This window comes from Rosa rugosa, chromosome 4 (genome assembly GCF_958449725.1).
Source record: "Rosa rugosa chromosome 4, drRosRugo1.1, whole genome shotgun sequence".
Taxonomy (NCBI): domain Eukaryota; kingdom Viridiplantae; phylum Streptophyta; class Magnoliopsida; order Rosales; family Rosaceae; genus Rosa; species Rosa rugosa.
Genome location: NC_084823.1, coordinates 5580809 through 5601299, shown reverse-complemented (window position 1 = coordinate 5601299; position 20491 = coordinate 5580809). Strand labels below are relative to the sequence as shown.

At 45.5% G+C, this 20491-nt stretch overlaps 1 protein-coding gene and 1 long non-coding RNA gene across 18 annotated transcripts; one reads left to right on the top strand and one right to left on the bottom strand.

The window, feature by feature from the left end:
* The first annotated feature begins 9450 nt into the window (after positions 1 to 9450).
* LOC133745451 (uncharacterized) lies at positions 9451 to 11532 on the top strand. Of its 7 annotated transcripts, none has more exons than XR_009863629.1 (6): positions 9451 to 9755; positions 9892 to 9944; positions 10378 to 10430; positions 10690 to 10781; positions 11190 to 11227; positions 11389 to 11532. XR_009863629.1 is itself a non-coding variant. In XM_062173524.1 (6 exons), the coding sequence occupies exons 1-5, from the start codon at positions 9625 to 9627 to the stop codon at positions 11216 to 11218; spliced, it is 366 nt and encodes a 121-aa protein (XP_062029508.1). In that variant the 5' UTR covers positions 9451 to 9624; the 3' UTR covers positions 11219 to 11227; positions 11389 to 11532. The 7 variants fall into 7 exon arrangements, 2 of the variants coding, with proteins under 2 accessions (XP_062029508.1, XP_062029507.1); XM_062173524.1 differs by having other exon boundaries at positions 10378 to 10438; XR_009863628.1 differs by having other exon boundaries at positions 9451 to 9944.
* Positions 11533 to 17099: 5567 nt separating this feature from the next.
* On the bottom strand, positions 17100 to 20168 carry LOC133745128 (uncharacterized). Of its 11 annotated transcripts, none has more exons than XR_009863476.1 (8): positions 19837 to 20167; positions 19271 to 19618; positions 19124 to 19180; positions 18876 to 18988; positions 18622 to 18763; positions 18226 to 18515; positions 18026 to 18114; positions 17101 to 17684 (listed from the first exon to the last, which is right to left on the bottom strand). It is a non-coding gene; the product is annotated as an uncharacterized LOC133745128 (long non-coding RNA). The 11 variants fall into 11 exon arrangements; XR_009863479.1 differs by having other exon boundaries at positions 17102 to 17568; XR_009863480.1 differs by having other exon boundaries at positions 17102 to 17544.
* Between the last annotated feature and the right edge of the window lie 323 nt (positions 20169 to 20491).

The window sequence follows — 20491 nt, the reverse complement described above, 5'->3', positions numbered from 1 at the left end:
TATTTGTACCTTCTGCACGAGATGCCATACTGCGACTTAGTGCTGAGTCGAAGATTCCCGGCTCCGCTCGAACACGGATTTCTCCCTGGCGCCTCTCGCTACAGTGATCGCGCGCGCTTGGCTTTTCGCCGCGCGATCTCCTGTTCCGACATCAGGATTGCCGCAGACGAACTCAGTTATGAGCTCTACGCTCCCAACCATTTCGCTCGTCAACTTGGTCTTGTCCAATTAGTGCCATTCCCTCTGTATGATGCTTGGAACTACAACACTTCTTGGCGTAGAATTGGGCCCCTTTCTGGGCCTCCGCCAGCACAAAGCACGCTCGCGCTGGTTGATCTTCCTGACTGGGCCAAAGAGATTGACTCTGTGGACGCGACTGAGGAAGGATATGATGCATGGTGGGCAGAAGTCTCTGTTAACTGCTGGCGACAACAGCACGATGAGGTATTCGCTGCCATCTTCGGGGAACTGCGATATCCCTACGCCGCTGACGTTGATCAACTTGCTCGCATCCCTGAAGACGCTGCACAAGCTCCTCCTCCTGCTGCTGAACCGGCTCCGCGACCCGCGCGAGCCCCACGTCAGGCCCAAACTGGTATCGTAATCCGCGAACCCCTTCAAGAGGTAACTAATCTTGACTCATGTTTTGTCCCTTTTGTTCTTTTATCCCTCCCCTTTTAAATTCAAACTTTGCTTTTCAGGGGAACGCGCCACTTTCTGGCAGTCGCGCAGCCAACGCTTCCCAAGCCGCTGGCCAGTCTGGGAAGCAAAAGGCAGTAATGATAGAGCCTGAGGACAAAGAATCCTCCTCTGATGACGATGACATGCAAACGGTAAGAGTCCTCTGTTTGTACAAATCATGCTTTCTTTACGAGTCATACCTAATCCCCTGCCTCTAACAGATCGCTGCTCTCTCGGCTCGGAAGCGCGGTCGTTCTGATCCTCGAACTGACCTGTGGGCAGAAGATGAACCAATCGCTGACCGACTGGTAAGACACAAGCACACTAAGCACTTGTTAGAAATTTCTTTTCATTCTGTGTGACTCTGTAACAATCCTCATTTGCAGGTTCGCCACAGGTCCTCGAGACATGCTGAAGAAGGATCTTCAACTGTTGGTGAAGGCACATCTGCTTCCCAAGCTCCAGCGCCAACTGTTGTGAACCACTCTCCACCTCCTGCGGGCGCTGTAGATAATGCACAATTGGCCTCGATACCAGTGCAGATCATAGATGACAGCTCGCCGGAGGCTGAAAATAGAGTACTGCTATTGGATGCACCTCGTGAGGAACCAAGCGACGTTCCTGTCCTGGAACAGATAGCGCCTGACTCAATTCCTGTTCCCAGCGAAGCTAGCCCAGAGACAATGCTAGCGATCATTGTGTATGAGCCCCCAATCGAAGAGGTATTCCCCCTAACCGACTATTTCATCATTATTTCCTGGTTCAAGTATTCTGATAATGTCTTCTCCCAGGTTCCAAACATCGTAATCGGAGCAGCAGAAGCAGAAGCTGCTGAGCCTGTTCCTAACGTGGTTGATCAGGAACTTCCTCCCCCTGCCCCCCAAGTCGCTGAAGCTGAAGAATTGGAAGACCTTCCTGAACCAACGCCGGAGGTACCTGAACCAGTGCCAGAAGTACCTATCGCTGAACCTCCTGAGGCCCCTGTCGCTGAGCCTCCTACTCCTTCTACTCTGGAAAGGTTAGCTCGTGTACTTGAAGTGACCCCTCCTGGGGTCGTAGATGAAGCTAGAGAAGGCCTTCGTCGCTTCCTGGGCCCTGATATCCTGATTCCTGGTGCGCCCGTGAGAGTCTTAGAATATTTGAGGGTACTTCTCCGCGAGGGCGCTGTAACTGAAGAACAGTTCCAAGAGATTGACCAACTGCTGCAAGATCTCCCACAAGGGCTTAACGAGAGGGTAGCTGCGAACGCGCGAGCTAGGCAAACTGAAACACACTACCAAGCTCTCACTCATCAAACTGACAATGCCCGTGGCTTCCTGGGTGATCAAGCTGATCTCATCAGGGATCTGACGCTTGAGAGAAATCACCTGAGATCCCAGATAATTTCTTTTCAGGCCCGCTTGGTCGATGTTACTGCCATGCTTGCCCAAGCGGAGCCTCAATTGGAACAACCCCTCGCTGCATTTGAGACGCTATCCCAAGAACTGGCTCAAGCTCGCGTGGCAGCCCAGCAAGCCGCACAAGCTGCTGCGGATGCTAGTTTTCGTTTAGACGAACTTTTCCTTCGCCTGACCCATGCAGGCCGAAGACTTTTGGGCCCCTAGAATTAGGCCCGTGTTTTGTATGAACAATTATTATTAACTTAATATTTAGCCCACATTGCTTGGCCCAAATACATATTTACTTAACTTCTCGAACTGTTCAGCGCTTTAATTGTTTTCAAAATTGTTTGAAAAGATTGAAAAGATAATCTCGAAATGGAGCGGTTACCTCCTTGGAGACTGCTCCGCTTCCCACGCGCTTTCAACTATCTTCATTTCCGAGATCCTAGCATTTAACACCAATTGATACGCTCATTGATGGCAATGAGAATATCACAACCAACCATCGTCCGGTCAAGGCCACTGAGACTGGCACTATAAATACCTGCACTCTGGGGATATGATATACTCAACTGAATATGGGTTTCCCAGAGATAGTATCACAATCCCTACTTCTCTTTCTCCAGTTTCTACAATCTTCTCCTCACGATATTAGCCTTAGCCTCAAACTCCTAGGCCTTATGGCTTAACCTCAATACCTGGGTAGGTCTTATGGCCTAACCTCAGGTCCAACCACATGTCTTTGGTCTCTGGAAGTCGCGGTGAAACCCACCGGTTTCATTTAGACTGAAGAACATGTGGTGCTCCCGTCGCGGCAGAACCAGAGTCTGAGGGGTCCCCTCTCTCAGAATGCCCGCGTGGAGCAGGAGGAAGAAGGGCGGAAGACCAATATGGGTCGCCTGTTCTTGCTCCGTAGCCTGCCTCCAGGGTCTGACTACGTGACTTCTGTTTTTCCCCTGGAGGTAGATGTGGTTGTGAGTTGCGCTTCTCCGTGAAGACCATCTCCATCCCGGAGGGTAATCCAACCAAAAGGTTTGCGATGGATTATTTCCTTCCTTTTTGGTCCGGTACAGACGGTAGCGGTTGCAACTCGAAGCAGAGGAGGCATGTGGGTGAAGAGAGGGAGAGTAGGAATGCCCGAGCACAGCCCCTTCGCTGCCACAAGATCCAGAAACTCTTAGTAGATCTGTAACTTTACAGTTTTTACTCTAAGCCACTTCTGGCCTTGTAAACCGCAAATGTAATTATTTTGATTTGCACTTTGTACTGCTCTTTGGCCGCAAAGCCACTTTATGAATGAAAGTTCTTGACACTTTTTGCAAATCAATGTATAAAATAAGGCCTCAGGTATAGGCCATTACATGCATTCTTAACACCATAATGTCAAAGAAAAGAAAAATTGAAATTTGAAATTGTTGACCGAAAAGCCTCAAAGGCCTGAATGTACAGAGTGTTGCCCCCCTAGTATTCGTAGGTGAAGCAAGTACAGGATACTAAGGCCACAGAAAAGGCCTGAATATGGATGAAGCGAACCTGGGGAGACTAAGGTTGCCCCCCTGTCTGAGAAGAAGGTTGATCCGGTGGATCTTCAAACTCCCAAACACTAGGGTAGTATTTCTTCAGGAAACGCCCGTTAATGGGATTGCGGTGGAGGTCGCCATCCAAATCTTTGAGGTGAAAGGCCCCGCGCTCCAGAATGCGATGAACAACGAAGGGTCCTTCCCATCGCGGAGTCCATTTACCGCGACCGGTCAACTTCTCGCCAAAAGGCAAAACAGCCTTCCAAACCAAGTCACCCTCCTTGTAACTACGGCCACGTGTCCGCTTATCATAGGCGCGAGCAATCCTCTGCTTTTCCAAAACCAAGTTGTCCAAAGCTGCTAAGCGCTGCTCGCTGAGATCTTCGTGTTCTTGCCACATTGCCTGAACATAATCTTCCCCGATCAAATGATGCTGATCTTGGACGCGCAAAGATTGGATGTTGAGTTCCAAAGGTAAGACTGCATCATGGCCGAACATTAGCGCATAGGGGGTTGTAGCAGTGGGATTCCTCTTGGAGGTACGATACGCCCATAAGGTTTCATACAGCGTATCGTGCCACTGTCTGGGGTTTTCAACAAGCATCTTCTTGAGCAAGGTGATAATAATCTTGTTACTAGCCTCTGCTTGACCATTGGATTGGGCATAATAAGGTGTGCTGTGGACGAACTGGATGCCTAAGTCCGTGACAAGTTTCTCTACCTCGCCGCCCATAAATGCTGCCCCCCTGTCTGAGACCAACACTTCTGGAATGCCGAACCTGCAAATAATATTCTGAAAAATAAACTGGCAAATGGTAGCGCCGGAAGATTCCTTCAAAGGTTCAGCCTCAACCCACTTCGTGAAGAAATCAGTGGCGACAATGATGAACTTATGTTGGAGCGAGGAATGAGGGTGAATCATCCCAATCAAGTCCAAAACCCAGCCTCTGGCAGGCCAAGGTTTAATAATAGGTTGCATGGGAATATTGGGAACGTGCTGCACTGGACCATGCGCCTGACAGTCTTGGCAACCTCTCGCGAACGCGATACAGTCCTTCAAAATGCTGGGCCAATAATACCCATGTCTTCTAAGAAGCCAGCGCATCTTGGGGCCTGCCTGATGGGCTCCACATACTCCTGTGTGCGCTTCGCGCATCAACCTCTTGGCTTCGCGGCCGTAGACACAGCGAAAGTCTATGCCATCTTCTCCACGTCGTCGCAGCTCGTCACCTCTGAGGAAATAATTCAAGGAGAGAAAACGAGTCTTCCTGTCTGCTGTAGGGTCTGGGTTCTTGAGGTAGTCAATCAGCGGAATGCGCCAATCGACGTCAATAGGCTTGAGAACCGCGACAACTGGATCATCTGGTGGGTCAGGCCGCGCGAGCCACGAAGGCAGTGTGCGGCGCTCGACCTTCAGGATGCGCTCGCGAACGCCATACTTCAATGTAATGCCTGTAGCCAATTGAGCGAGCTCATTGGCCGCAAAGTTGCGCTCACGGGGTATGTGCTCCAAATCTGCTTCCTCGAATTGATCCAGAAGCTCAATGGCGCGATGCAAATAGGGTATAAGCAAATGGCTTTCACACTTGTACTTTCCTTGGAGTTGATTGATTATAAGCAAAGAGTCACCGTGTACCTGAACGTCTCTGACTCCCAATTCTAGCAGAACCTCTAGGCCAATGATCAGGGCCTCATACTCAGCTTGATTGTTTGTACATTTGAACTCCAACTGGAAAGAATAAGAAAAACGATCGCCCGCGGGATTCTCCAGAACAATCCCTGCCCCTGCTAACGTTTCCGTTCGTGAACCATCAAAGTAAAGTATCCAGGGCTGCAAGGAGACTGTGGCTTGATACCGAATAGCGTATTCTGGGATGCGCGCTAAATCTGGCCGCGCTATGGTTACAGCTGCTATCTCTAACTCTTTCACTACGGGGATGTCCAAGGTAGGGTGGTGTGCCAGGAAATCTGCGATAGCCTGTCCCTTTACTGCCTTTTGTGGCACGTACTGAAGCGAGAATTCAGATAAAGCCAATACCCATTTGCCAATGCGGCCTCTCAGAATAGGCCGCGACAACATGTACTTGACCAAATCAGTCTGAGCGATGATGCAAGTGGTAAAGGACAACATGTAGTGGCGCAGCTTGCATGCTGAGAAGTACAATGTGAGACATAACTTTTCCATCGGGGTGTACCTTGTCTCGCAGTCTGTGAGTGTCCTACTAAGATAGAATATGGCATGTTCGACACCATCCTCATCATCTTGGGCGAGCAAGCTGCCAATGGAAGCCTCAGCTGCTGAAATATATAGTTTTAATGGGAATCCAGCCCTAGGAGGAACGAGCACTGGTGGGCTTGCCAGGTAGGCCTTGATTTTATCAAAAGCCTCTTGGTGTTTATGCTCCCAGACAAACTCGCTTTGGCCCTGCAGTTTCAGCAGAGGAGAGAAAGGCTGGATCTTACCTGCAGAGTTAGAGATGAAGCGTCTCAGGAAGTTGATTTTACCAAGCAAGCGCTGTAGCTCTTTCTTCGTGCGTGGCGGAGATGCGTTGATAACTGCGCTCGCTTTGTCTTCAGGGACCTCAATTCCCCTCTGATGGACAATGAACCCCAGAAAGTCTCCTGCTTGAACTCCAAAAACGCACTTAGCAGGATTCATTTTAAGCTTGTGCTGTCGCATGCGCTCGAATACTTTCCTGAGGTCTGTGATATGATCCCCTCTTTTCTGAGACTTGACAACCACGTCATCAATGTAAACCTCCAAAATCTTTCCAAGTATGTCATGGAAGATTAGGTTCATGGCTCTTTGGTAAGTCGCTCCAGCGTTCTTCAGTCCAAAAGGCATAACCACATATTCAAAAACGCCCGCGAACCCAGGGCAGCGGAACGCGGTTTTGTGTCTGTCTTCTTCTGCAACCGGAATCTGGTGATACCCCGCAGTGCCGTCCATGAAGGACAGCAATTCATGTCGCGCAACGGCGTCTACCAACATATCCGCGACCGGCATGGGGTAGACATCTTTAGGGGTAGCAGTATTAAGGTCTCTGTAATCCACGCAGACCCTCATCTTACCATTCTTCTTTCGGACAGGCACTATGTTAGATAGCCACTGATTGTACTTGGCCACCCTGATAATGCCTGATTTGTGCATTTTTTCGACCTCCTCTTTAACGAGGATTTGAGTCTCTGAATTCATTCTTCGCGGCTCTTGTTTCACAGGCCTCTTGTCAGGGAGTGTTGGTAGCTGATGGCAAACCAAGTCCGGTGACAGGCCAGGCATATCCTCATACTTTTCCGCAAAGCAATCCTTGAATTCTAGTAATAAGTCAATAAGCCTCTGTTTCTCGCTAGGCTCTAAGTAAGCGCTGATAGCCACTTCCATAGGCTCATCTGCTGTTCCGAGATTGACTTTCTCGGTAGGATCTCTGACCTTAGGAGGTGTGTCGTCCAACGCTGTCGGAGCGAGCTGGATTTCTACCTCATCCTCTTGTTCCTGATCAGAGAGTCCCTCTTCAACGATTTCCAAAGTCGCGATTTGCTCATAGGCCTCTTTTTCCACTAGATATGATGATAATCTTTCATGCAGCGAGTGGAGGGCCTCTATCCCTTCCTCTGGAAGGTCGTAATCCATTAATCGTTCAAGGGTTTAGGCACAGCATGGCCAGGCCTTTCTAAGCCTTCTTTTGCGAGCGTAAGCCCCCACTGTGCCAGTTCAGAGGCCGTCACCCCTGTGGGGCGGCCTTTGTTATCGATGCCACTGACTTGCAATGGAGCGATAGGCTCCAAGTAGTACCTGGCATCTACATAATTTGCGGATACTGGGAAAGGACGAGGGTCCGCTTTGATCACCTCAGCTTTGTCTGTCTCCCTGTTCCACATAATAAGTTCCTGATGGAGGGTTGACGGAACACAGTAGCTCCGGTGAATCCAATCTCTGCCCAGAATAGCGCTGTAGGCCGCATAGCAGTCTGTCACAAAGAAAGCATAAACTCCCTCTGCTGGACCTACCTTGATACGCAAGAAAAGTAAACCCAAGGTTTTTGTTACAGTCCCTGCGAAGTTCTTGAGAGTAAGAGACGTCGACTGGATCTTCTCCTTCTTGATCCCTAGCAGGTGCATGGTCCTGGTAGTAATGACATTAACAGCAGCTCCGGTGTCAACCATGATCTTGCTTACTTTGGTACCGCCAACTTCTGCTGTGATGTATAGAGGTCTCATGTGTTGGACCATAGCAGGTGTTGGCCTAGTGAAGCTCATGAAGAATTCTTTACTGTTGGCGTCCTCTGTTTCCAGAAAGACAGCCTCTTCAACAGGTGCCGTGACCGCTGACGTGATCTGCAGAGGCTGTGTATTACATTCCCCAGCTTCTACGCATTCCTGAGCAGCGACCGGCATTGCATACCGCGCTGGAAGCACATAAACCATATTGCAGGACGTTTCGAATTCATCTATGTCGTCCTCCAGGTTAAGCTTGGGTTCGTGGACAGGGATATCCGTGTTGAATTGTTTGACCAACCTGTCCACTAAGGATTCCTCGGTGAGGCCTTTTACTTCACATTGTTCGAGCTCTTGAACCACTGAAGCTTGTTCAAGGGAATCTGGCTTTAGTTCCCTAGCAATATCCGCCTTTGGGGGAGCGACCACCAAACTCTGGACTTTCTTAGGTCTCCACTGTAACGTGTCGGTAGTCTTGTCTTTGCCCCCCGGTCTCTCGAAAGCCGAGGATTTGGCTTCTGGTTCCTCGCGAGACAACCTGCGCCTGACGTGTGGTCGCCTGGACGGCGAGCTCTCCTTTCTAGCCAGCGGAGGTGTTCTCTCCTTGGTAATCCTACAAAAAACATTGGGCTTAGATGCCCCAGATTCTGAGCTCGCTGGCTTTCGCAGATTGCGAGGAGCCACTAATGGCTTGGCAGCGAGCGCTTCCATCTCCTTCTGATACTGCTCAGGAGATTTGACCAACTGTGACGGTTTGATCAGGCCCTGGTCTAAAGCCTCTAGCGCGCGCTTGGCTTCACCAAATCTGCGCTGCAGTTTTCGCTTCTTGGAAGGACTTATCTCCACTGCCTTCCCCTTCTCCCTGGTGTACCACTTTCCTTCTTTGATGGTAGCGGTTGAAGCAGGTGGTATGTAGGGCTTGGTCAGAATGTCTTTGTGCTTGTTCGCGACCTTTTCCTCCATCTTCTGATCAGCCGTAGCTGTCTTCAGCTTCTTGAACAGATTGGAGTCCTTTGGCGATGTAGGCGACCCCATTCTCTCCTTTTCTCTTGGGCTGGAAGGCTGGTAGTGTCGTGATGGCGAAGCCCACTTAATGGGCGGGAAAGAGCCAAAACAAAATGTCTGCTCGACCTCTTCGTGCGGCACTTGGATGCCACACTCTTCTTTGCACCGTGAGCATAACACTACTGGCGAGGCTTGACCAAATGGTTTAGCCTTCTTCTGGGCAGGAGCCTCTTTAGGCTCTGTTTCTTGTCCTTTCGTGGACAAATCCAGAGTTGGTTTCCTCTGGTTCTGCTTGGTCCAGTTCACATCGACCATGTTAATCCCAGTATCAGGAAAAGGGTTTAGGTCAACAAGCGCTGCTGCAGTTACCGGAGCTTCCACCTGAAGACTACCGTTGTTGAGCCATACCTGAATCTAGGGGTGGGTTCGTGAAACCGAAAACCGAAAAAAACCGAGCCGAAAGCCGAACCGAAGCCGAAAAACACCGAACCGAACAAAAACCGCACCGAAATGAAAAAACTGAACCGAACCGAACCGGTTCGGTTCGGTTTTCGGTTTTAGCATGTCAAAAACCGAACTGAACCGAAAAAAACCGAAACTGCTCAAAACGACGTCGTTTTGACTTTAGGGTTTCTGACTTAAGCCTTTTCCGCGACCTTTAGTCATTTCAGTCTCGTCTCTCACCCTCTCTTTCTTCTCTTCTCTGGGCCGCCTCTCTTTCTTCTCTTCTCTGTCAATTTCTCTTCATCAAGAAGGACTAGATCGATGTCCAAGGAGCAGATCGGGTTGATGAGTCATCGGGTTTCATTTGAAATCCAAGTATGGTGCCATGGTGGTTGACGTCTGAGCACGACCTTCGCCGCCGCCGAAAGAAGAACCAAATGGATTTATTTTCTGAGATTTTGGGTATGACGATGCATGAAGACTCGTGCTTGATCAGGATCTCAATGGGGTGAGCTTTACACACTGCTATTACTACTTCGCCTATCTTTGTTTGTTTTTTTTTTTTTGAATCTTTGTTATCTAGTTTTGATGTGATTGTTTTTTGTTTCACTCTTGCTTGAGTGTGGAGTTGATATTAATCTCAGGAACTATCAAAAGCAAAGCAAAGCTATGTCCGATGCTCTCGGTCAATTCTCAGGTAATCAATATTCCCAAAACCTTTTCTCTTTTCTGATGACGACAAGGTTATAATATGGACGAAATTAGCTTGGTGACTAAAGATTTGATCTTTTTGTAAATTGGTTCATGTGCTTCTTACAGTACCCAACTTTTAACTTTAGATCTGGCTTTCATTTATTTTTTGTTTGATCTGATATGTTTTGGCTTTCATTGCTGGTTCAAGATCTATTGTCAGATTATTGCTTTGTTAAGATGATTAACAGTATCTATACTCATGGAAATGAACTTCAAGTCTTTGAATAATAAATGATGATGGCAGTAGTGAATAATAAATCAAGTCTTTGTATAGTCTTTGTAAGCACTAAGCAGTGATGTATACTATATTTATAGTTTGATGTATTCATTGTTGTTGGTGTTATAGTTTGATGTATTCATTGCTGTTGGTGTTGTAGGGAAGAAGCCCGTAGGGCTGGATTGCACCAGCTGGCTTTTTGTGGTTCGTGAGGTACTGAGGTATGAGTTCTGATACAGGATTACTCATAAGGTTTTTTGTTCTGATCCTAGTGTGGCTTTTTGTCCTCTTGTAATATATAGGAAATTTTGTTGATCGTCTCCTGCATATTCTTATTTGCATGGCTGCACTGATGTGCTTATTATTCTTATTTGCATGGATGCACTGATGTGCTTATTTATGTAGTATATTATGCATATATTGTGATTTTGAGTTTTTGACCACCGTTGTGCAATGTTGTGTGTTTGTGTAGATTTGACCTTTATGGGAAAGACTACTTCATTGTCATGAATGCTTCAGAGATCACTGACAAACTTGGTCTCCACACTTTCGTCAACGCCAATGGTACTTTGATTAATACTTATACCCCCCCCCCCCCCCCTCCTTTTCCATATATGTGCACACGATGAAATAAAAAGCATACAGATCGCGAGGGCTGCAGTTTCTGCTTACTGGATGTTGTCCTATTTGAGTGCATGCCTTGGGTGGGGTTTCAACCATGTCCAGCTTCCAACCACTAATGAATTTTATAGTGTATGTGTGATTCCAGAAAGCGAATTTGTAGATATGTTGTAATTGACGTTCATCTTATAAATCTGAAACTGTGTATTTAGGTTGGGGTTGCAGAATAAAATGTAGGACTTGATCTATTGCTTGAACATGTCACAATCTGAAGCTAATTGATCACCCTTTCTCTTTCATCCGTTTTACTGTCCAGCTCTTTGATCTCCCTTCCTTTTTTATTGTTGCTAGGCTGGGAAAGCTATGTTTGGCTGTTCTGAGGGCAGGAGGTATGTATATCTTAGTCAATTGTTTAAAACTGCGTTTGTGTTGTGGCTCATATTTGGCATAGCTAGCTGTTCAGATGATTCTTTACTGGAGTTGGAAAATATGTGTTCATTTTACTTGGGTGTTGTTTTGCTGACCTTCAGTTATTAATTTCTGTTTGCAGGTGATATTGGGGAAGAATGGTGTGGTGAATGTTTTGGAATTGGGTCCTCTCTCAAGACTTTGAGAAGGAAGGATTTGAATTATTGAAGCCTGGCATTGGAACCATTCTTATACCCATCTAAATTTTGCTCGTGTTGGTGTTGTATTTTTATTGCTGCTGTTTTTATTGTCTTAATGTTGTATTTTTATCGGAGAGTAGGACGAAAGTTGTTCTTATCGGAGTAGGCTCTAATAGGACCAAACGAAAGCCGTTATTATCGGAGTAGGCCCTAATAGGACCAAATGATGCGTCAATAAGAGTAAAAAGAAGCTCTTAGGTAAATAAATATTTATAGAAAATCATTTTTATTTATAAAAATAAAATTTAAAAAAAAAAAAAAAACCGATTTGACCCGAACCGAACCGAACCGAACCGGTCGGTTCGGTTTCCGGTTTTGGATTCTCAAAATAAAAAAACCGAACCGAACCGAACCGAGTACATATTCGGTTCGGTTCTCGGTTTAGGGTGAAAACCGAACCGAAACAAACCGAACCCACCCCTACCTGAATCTGGTCCTTGAGCTTCACACAATCAGCTGTATTATGGTTCCACAGGTTATGGAATTTGCAGTACTTCTTTCCTTTCAGCTGATCTGGTCGAGGAAAAGGTCCAAAGTCGGTCTTCACCATTTTCGCGGCGATCATCTCATCTAGAATCTCGTGTGCCTTGTTGGCATCATATGTATACGTCGCGAATTCAGGTTTAGTGAAGGCCATCGATTTGAGCTTGACAGGTTCCTTGGAGATTTTCAATTGCTTTAAGGCTGGGTTCTTTCTCCCTGTCAGCTCATAAGCGGCGATGTCGCTTTCATCTTCCTCCTCGTCCTCCTGAGCCACGTCCTCACTGTGACAGTGGTAGTAAGGATCATACGTAGCCGGCTGGTAGCTCAGGGCCGCTACAGTGCGATGTTTCCCTGGTACGTATGTTCCTCTGGACGCATTCTTCCTGGCGTCAGTTTCTCTGAGGAGGTGTTCGAAGCTTCCCACCTCTGTGATGAGCTCTCCCATTGATTGGATCATGCTGCCATGCTGCTTCTTTCGCTGGCGAGGCTCTAAGCCCTTGATCGCCAACTTGATCAATTCTTTCTCTGGCAGGATCACATTCAGCTTGGCCTTCTGAATCTGGAAGCGCTGAAGATAGGCCACAGCGGACTCTGTGGGCTGTTGGGCCATCTGGGTGAGAGAAGCCAAGTCTACCTTAGGTTCTGTGGCCCCGAAAGTCTCCCGGAAAAGCTTTTCCATTGCAGGCCAATCTGCTACAGTTCCTGGCCGCAATTTGGAGAACCACCTGAAGGCCGCTCCTGAGAGAGAAGTGCCAAAAATCCTGCACTTGAGGATGTCATCATTCTGGTACTGGCCGCATTGTACCCTGAACCTGGCCAGATGGGTTGCCGCATTCTCGGAGTCTTCCCCTGAGAACGTAGCAAATATAATGTTCTTATAGCCCCTGGGGAAAGGCGCGAGCATTATATGCGGCGGGAAAGGTCCCTCATAGACCCCATCCATCTGGGCCCTAGGATTGGCCAGTCTAATCATCTCCTCCACCTCATCGCGTCTCACGTACTCAGGACCGGGAGGAGGAGGTATCGCCGCATTCTGGCGAACAGCAGCCTGTAATGGTATGGCTTGAATAGTATTTGTAGTTGCCCTTTCTCCTACATGTACAACGCGAGTTGTACCTGGCTGCTGCAGAGTTACTGCCGGTATGGGCATCTCCTTTGCCAGCGCTGGTATCCTAACCGGATTACCAGCCTGGTCAATCCCATAGTAGCTTCCCGGCAGCTCTTGATATACGTTCTCTGCCCCGTCGCTGTCGTATTGAACGAACGTAGAGTCGGACGAGGTTCCAGCGCCCTTTGAGGCCTGGTGCTTCTGCCTGGTAGTCTGCCCACTTGAGGCAGTACCTTTATCTTTGCTGCCGCCGATAACTAGCGCTTGTTCTTTGTTTTTCAGCGGCGTGGCAGCAACAGTTGCGGCAGGTATAGCAGTATGGCTGCTAACCTTCTCGCGCTGGTTCGGTGGCACCTATTTGCCCGAACCGGATGGCTGGCCAAGAGAACCAAGGATAGCATTGGGATCACCCAAGGTCTGGTTTAATACCTCCTTAGCCTGGTTCATCTCGGCCCTCTGCATGGCAACCTCGGTTGCGAGGATCTCTCCATCTTTACGGAGACCAGCCATGTCAGCCGTTGTTTGCTTCGTATGGTTCGCAATGGCCTCTATTATTCCTTTCTGGAGCTGGTTCTGCTCTTCTGCGATACCTGAAGCATGGGCCATCAAAGCATTCTCAGTCTGTGAGATTTGCTGCTCAGTTTCCTTCGCTTGTTGGGAAATACGCTGGTTTATCTCGCATATGACCTGGTCGGCTCTCGCATTATCCCTCACAAGGTCAGAGGCTATCTTCTTGCTGTGGTTTTCGATGTTCTCCAGGATAATTGCGAACGCGACCTCGGAGGAGGCCCCTTCTGGGATAGGCTTCGGAACGAAAGCCTCTCTTTGCACACTCGTCGCTGTGTTGGAGCTAGCGACGGTGTCAACCGGCTCGCTGGCCTGGTTGTTAGTGACAGTTTGACCCTGACCCTCAGCAGTGGTCGGACGATTCTCTCCTTTTTCCGTCGACATCTCGGTTGGATGGGGATAAAGAGCGAATCTTTGAGTCACTTGTTGCTCAGAAAGACCACGACAATCCGCGCGAGAATGCGGCTTGTAACTGGAGGTCTTATGCTTTGGGCAGTTAACGTAAACCTTTTGGTAAGGGTTTTCGCTCAACTTCCCAATGGTTACCGTTCACGAAGAGACACTAGTTTGGTCCCACTGGGCGTGCCAAAATGTTTGGCTCCAAAACCAGTTGGCTTGCAAACTGTCTCTTTTGAGCGAGTGATTGCGCAGGCGTGCCAGCACCGCGGGGTGCAGTCGTTGGGGTAGTCCCTTGACCTGACTTCTTCTTCAAGCGCTGTGGACGAGGAGAGCACCAACCTCGTCACAGGGTTCTTCTCTAGCCTTTCGGAAAAGGACTTTTGCCTTACGGATAAGGACTTTGGTTGTGGTCTCTTGCGTTCACCGAATCGATACTTAGTGTTGTAGACTAAGCAGAGCAATCACTGGGAAGTTGGGAGAAGCACGGGTTGCGCTAAAGCGTGACTTTAGCTTCGCTGGGTTGCGAGGGCGTTACCCTTGCTTCGCTGGTAGTAACGGTGGCGGTTGCGCTCGCAGTCGGCTCGCTGGGAGACTGGGACTGGAAGTACGGTCGCCGGGTTGGTCTGGTGATGCTGACAGTCGGCTCTTGGAGAGACTAGGACTGGGCGGTCACCGGGTTTCAACGAGGTTGAAGGTTTGCTCCGGGGAGGCTTTGTAATCGCTGGGATTGATTGATTTGAGAGAGGTCCTTAATTCGTCCTTGAAATCCGGTATATATACCTAGGGTTTTGCCTGCTCCTTGTTGTAGAAGGATCATTGATTGAAGTTTCCTAGTCAATCTCTGCTACTTACCTCCAATAAGGTTTCGTTTCCCTTACGGATTCCGGAATGGGCGAAGCTGTAACCCAAACCATAGTAGGCTTATTTTTGGGCCGCAGGTATCGGCCCGCTGTGCTAGATCCACTAAAGGATATTGCCAAAATTACTTTTGGGCTCAAACAGGAGGGTTGAGATGTATACGAGTGGAATTAATTGTTTTGCCTATAGCGTGATGACAACTCAAAAAGACATGTAATTGGCGGTCATTGGTAGCTCTAGTGATTAGGGCATCTACCGGACTCCACTTGATTGTCATTTTCATAAGCTGGTACATGCACAATTGCACATACTGTATGTTTGGAAAAATCAATTAGCTTTAGAGCTTCAGTCTAAATTAATCTCCTCTCTTTTGGCTTTCGTTGTACCATTTTTTTTTTTTTTTTTGTAAGGAAGCGGAATAAGATACCTTGCCGTGAAAAGCTGAATTTATTGATAAATAAAGAAAAGCTGCATAGCAAGGGGGGCTATGTCAATACCTTGCCATGAAAAAAATACAAGCTGAACAAAAAACTAGTAGAGAAAAAATACTACTTAATGTAACAATTACAATAATATAAGAAGAAACTAACCGACTACCCAAAACGGTAGTTAGTACCTGATGTCAACCCATCATTAGATAACAGAAGCAACATTTGAGAGTTTTTCTGTTTCTTACTTATTTAGCTCCCTGCATGCATTTTTGCCCCTTTTTTTTTTTTTTTTTTTTTCTTTTATTGGGTCATCACTGCCTCCTACTTGCCGTGCTAAATACTTCCTCTAGTCTTTCCAGGTACCCACGGGCAAATAATAACTCTTACTTTACGGCTTTTTCTCATCATGGTGCTTAATTTTGGGAAGACAAAGACTTTCAAGTCCAAGTCTAAAGTCTTTAGCTCTTGTATTTTAGAATTTTTGTTTCAGGCAGCAAGGTTGCAATGTATAGTACCTGCCATTAATTGTTTTGCACGTGATGAACAAGTTTAGGAAGACTGACTCAAAAGATAACTTGCGGTGATTTGTAACTTAGTGGTAAAGGAAGTTTAATGCCGGCTATAATTTACATTATGGTAAAATTTTATGAAGTTTCATTAGGAGAGCTAGGCTCATTTTGACACCCAAACAACAAAATAGAAAAAAAAGCAAGGTCGTTTCAAAAGTTTCTGAGACTAATTTTGAGAATAGGTGTTCGAGACTTTCATAGTTTTATTTTTTTTATTTTTTTATTTTTAAGGCAAGTTGGGTGTCAATCCATTAATAAGTAAAAAGGTGGGTAACATCATCCCATAAAGGCTACATTGAAATCAAACCACTGCCTAGAAGGCTAGAAAAAACCCTACGGTGCCGTAACATAACATCATCATAGGATAAGCTCCAAGTAACCTGACATTACTAAGACTAAAAACCGACCAATTCAATTTATAATTCTAATTTAATTGTAACCCCAAATGATCGCTCTACATAGAGAAAGTATCCCCAAAATTGTGAATCGGCTTAGCCTGAAGTAAACATTAGAATAGAAAGAGTCCACGAAGGCCCATCACACCAGCCCAAGTAGTGGGCCTACAGTCACAACTCAGGTTGACAACTTGCACAGTTGCACCCAACCAACCTGGAAAACCAGAGTCACAACCCAGGAAGACCAATGCCGGCTGGGTAGGTGCAGGAAGCCAACGCTCGTGAGAAACCCTCTCACAGAAGAAAAGACACTTGATTTTTTTTCACGGAATATGGTGATCTTTCTTTTCATGATCTTAAGAGCAACACTCTTGGGACTTTCGTAGCTGCAGAAGAAGGGAAACAGGGGAAAGAGTAGAAGAAATCTCAGAGCAGCATTTTGCACTCACTTTTACTGCACCTGGGGCTAAGGTTCCTACTTCCAATTATTCGTCAAACTATTTTCTCTAGTTGCATTCCCTTTCCTCTTCTTCCTTTGTCGATTTTGATTCAACTATTTACATCAGGAATCTCAATATTCTTTTTGACACTCAAGTTTTAGGTACTTATTGATTGAAACATGAGTTTGATTTTATTTGAGGAATCAAATAATAGATAGATATACTGTGATATTATGTATCTGTGTAGTTGCTTAATTTGTCCACAGTGAACTAACATAACGAGGTCCTCATAGCAATATATATACTGAACCATTTACTACTGTTTGGTGATGGGTCAAAACTTGCTGCCAAAAAACACCCCTCAAAACGTAGACATTGTATGCAAGAGTAGCGCAAGACTTTAATCTTTCTGAAAACAATATACATGGAAAGCTACCGTTGAAAAGAAATACATAAATCCCTACATTATGTATAAACAGGATCATTTATTTTAACTACTACAAGCCGCATGGAAAGAAATGCACAGATGAGTTCTTAATGATTGATTTAAGTGTAATGCACAGATCATTTAGGGCAATATGCATTTGGGGATGATAGCACCTGAGAAACCATTTGCATTGTTGGCCTTGATTGCGGATGGGAATGTCTGCACTCGATTGGTAGTCTTGCAATGGTTATCAGTTCATCCTTAACATCAGGTTTGACTTAAAAATGAACCCATTCGAATAATCGATCTTCTTTTATCAATTTTCTTCTCTGCTTTGTTTTTGGGTAGGTGAGTTCGTGGTCTGTAGTATACCTTCAGTCAGAAACTGGAGACTTGGAATCAATACCGACCTAGCTAGCTAGCTATGTGAATAAGACTGGACATCGACATAAGTGGGAACTGATCAAGCTAATAATTCATCAATTCTTGTCTACACATGACCTGCCATTATGGACTTGTTATTTGATAGGGACGGAGAACAAAAAGAGAATCTGACCAAATTCTTAGGGCTCCTGCACATTACTGGAAAATCAATATCTAGCTCTATTTTGTAATTAGAATTGAATCGATATCGTATAATGGAAATATCTCTACTCCACTGTCCAGGGGAAAACAGTAACCATGGTAAGAAAATTCATGTCCCTCCTATCTTGTTCAGTCAGTACCAGGTAAAAGATATCAACATGGGTTTCCAAAAACATGAATGTGCGGGATGCAAATCAACAGGAATGTAGCATTATTCAAAAATCAAATACCATATCCAACTTGAAGAGAAAAGGTACCTGCAGTTTATCTGGTAAATGAACAAATTTTTTAATGTAACTCGTCTTTCCGAATCATATTTTAGCAGATCAAGATCAGAATTAGACATCTGGGGAAGCAGAATAAGACCAAAAAATCAAAAAATCAAAACCGAACCAATGGGGAAATTCATGATTCAATTTTGAACCACAACCAGTTACCAAGAAATTGAATTAATTACCCATACTGTATTCGGCTCTGCCTTCCCAAACAGGCATCAATCACGTTGTTGTTGTCGTCGTCGATTAATCCTTTCTATACGGAAGGGAGGAGGATTAGTAGGAGGAGGATTAGCAGGAGGAGGAGCCCATGAGAAGTATTGAGACGAATTTTACCAAACACCTCTGATAGCAGGTGTGAAGGGCCAAGCCAGAGTTCATCAGATACAATAGATTAACAAAACAAATATAGTTATTTTGGACATCTTCAATAAAAGGGGTGATAGTCTCCCAGCAGCCTCAGACGATAAACCTGCAGCAGAAGAGATATCCTCATGAATGGAGTCCAATACAACACTATCTGAAACTAAAAACAAAAGGAAAACATAACAATTAAAATTTCCCATGAAACCACAAACCTCTCCACAAACTGATTCTAGCCAAATAACAGTCACATAAAAACCTAGGTGCCAACAAATGACAAATTGTTCCAATAAAGTGCCTTCTTGTCCATATTTATACAGTATCTGGTTCTTGCACACATCTCATGTTCATCTTCATCTAAACCAAAGTATATAATTAGATTATTAATAAAGAAACTATTGATTTTGGGGTGCTGAAAGACTTTAAGCTGAGAAATCTGCAACTGTCTAAAAAAAGGAGGTTCATTTACCAGAGGCAAGAATGATGGGTTAACAAGTGCAATAGCTGTCTTAGAAGGCAACACCTTCACAGTGTAGAATCCAAGCATTGCCCTGGCAAGACTCAAAGCAGCCCTTGCACCTTCTGCTTAAACAAAAAACCATGAACCAAATCAATAAAGTGATAAACAGATAGCAATTAGCAGATCATAACTGCAACATATAACTGTTCAAATTTTATGCATCCATATAATCTCAGCAAATGGCCAACCCACACTACCTTCATGAGTGAACTGGATAAACGCAAAACGGAGTGCAGAATTCGGTAATCAACAACCTTCATCCACACAAAATGCCAATTGTTCAAAAGCAGAAATTTTGATCAGTCAAGTGAAAAACTCTTCAAAAAAAAAAAAAACCACATCACCTGCCCAGAAGTAACGAATAGCGCTGCGAGCTGTTCCTCAAACAATACAAACTCCTCCGAAGACCAAGTGATAGTTATTCCACTCAAATTCCAAGCATATTCCAATTTCTTGACTCTTGAGTTAGAATTGAGAACGTTAATTCGGAGTTTGCAGAGTGGAGTCACTGGGAAGTCAATTCCCTTGCCTTTTTCAGCGGAAGCAACGATTAGAGTTTCAGGAACAGAATCAGAGATTATCAATGAGAACTTGAGTCACCAAATTCCCAATCCTATACTTACCAAACATGTATATATTATCCCCTTCTCAAGCCTCTAATCCGCCAATCAAAAGCCATTATTTACCGCCACCTGATACAAAAGCAAAGCATGAACATTCACAGATTCAATCATAACAATTTCAGATCTCAAATTGAAAATATAACATCAAAAGGAACATGCTTTACACTCACTACCAGAGCAACAAATGTCTGCCAACTACACAATTTAGGACCCAGTTCAGAGCTACCTCAAATAAACCCAAAAAACAACAGAACGAAAGAGAGGAAAAAACTCAGAGCAAACAATACCCAGATGAAGAAAAAGAAGAAATTCCAGTTGTGGCCGAAGAAACTGTGCAGAGACTACTAAGCTGGGTAGTTGTTTTCCAATTTTAGTTTGGGCTTTTACTGTCTGAGCCCTTGTGGGGGCCCTTGTGGGCAGTATTCACTGCACCCCATAAAAAACTCATGGTGTAAATAGTCTTGTTTTGCCAGCACTTTTCTCTCCCCAAGGATGCTCACCGAGTTTCAAAGCTGGAGATGGACAAGCAATAGATTATAGATTTTGTGATCACTGTTTCTTTGATCAATATGGTAACGCTCTGCCATTTTCACTCACTCCCCTCCAGGATGAGGCTCAGGTTCGCTCTCTCGCACTCTTATTAAATCTCACTTATAACCCAATAGTTATTATCTTTTCCTTTTTCTTTTTTTTCTTTAATTCAATTCAAGTTATTGATAAGATTGCAGCAAACACTAGTTCTATAATTATATATGTGAGAAGTTCTTGCGTGGGGCAGCCGCACGGTCACGTGGGGCGGTTGTCCAATCACTGTCCAGCAAGGAGGTGTTTTGAGTATTTTATTTTAAAAAATAGGAACAGTTTCGGAAAATAGGAAAAAAATTTTAGTTTTTTATTAGAGGGCTGCACCGCCACATGGTGCAGCAGCCCCTATGCAAGAAT

Excerpts from the sequence above, each read along its gene's own strand:
- LOC133745451 (XM_062173523.1), top strand. The coding sequence starts at position 9,625 with ATGGTGCCATGGTGGTTGACGTCTGAGCACGACCTTCGCCGCCGCCGA. Across the intron at positions 9,945-10,377 it reads TGCTCTCGGTCAATTCTCAG|GGAAGAAGCCCGTAGGGCTG; the intron begins GTAATCAATATT and ends TTGGTGTTGTAG. Across the intron at positions 10,439-10,689 it reads GTGGTTCGTGAGGTACTGAG|ATTTGACCTTTATGGGAAAG; the intron begins GTATGAGTTCTG and ends GTGTTTGTGTAG.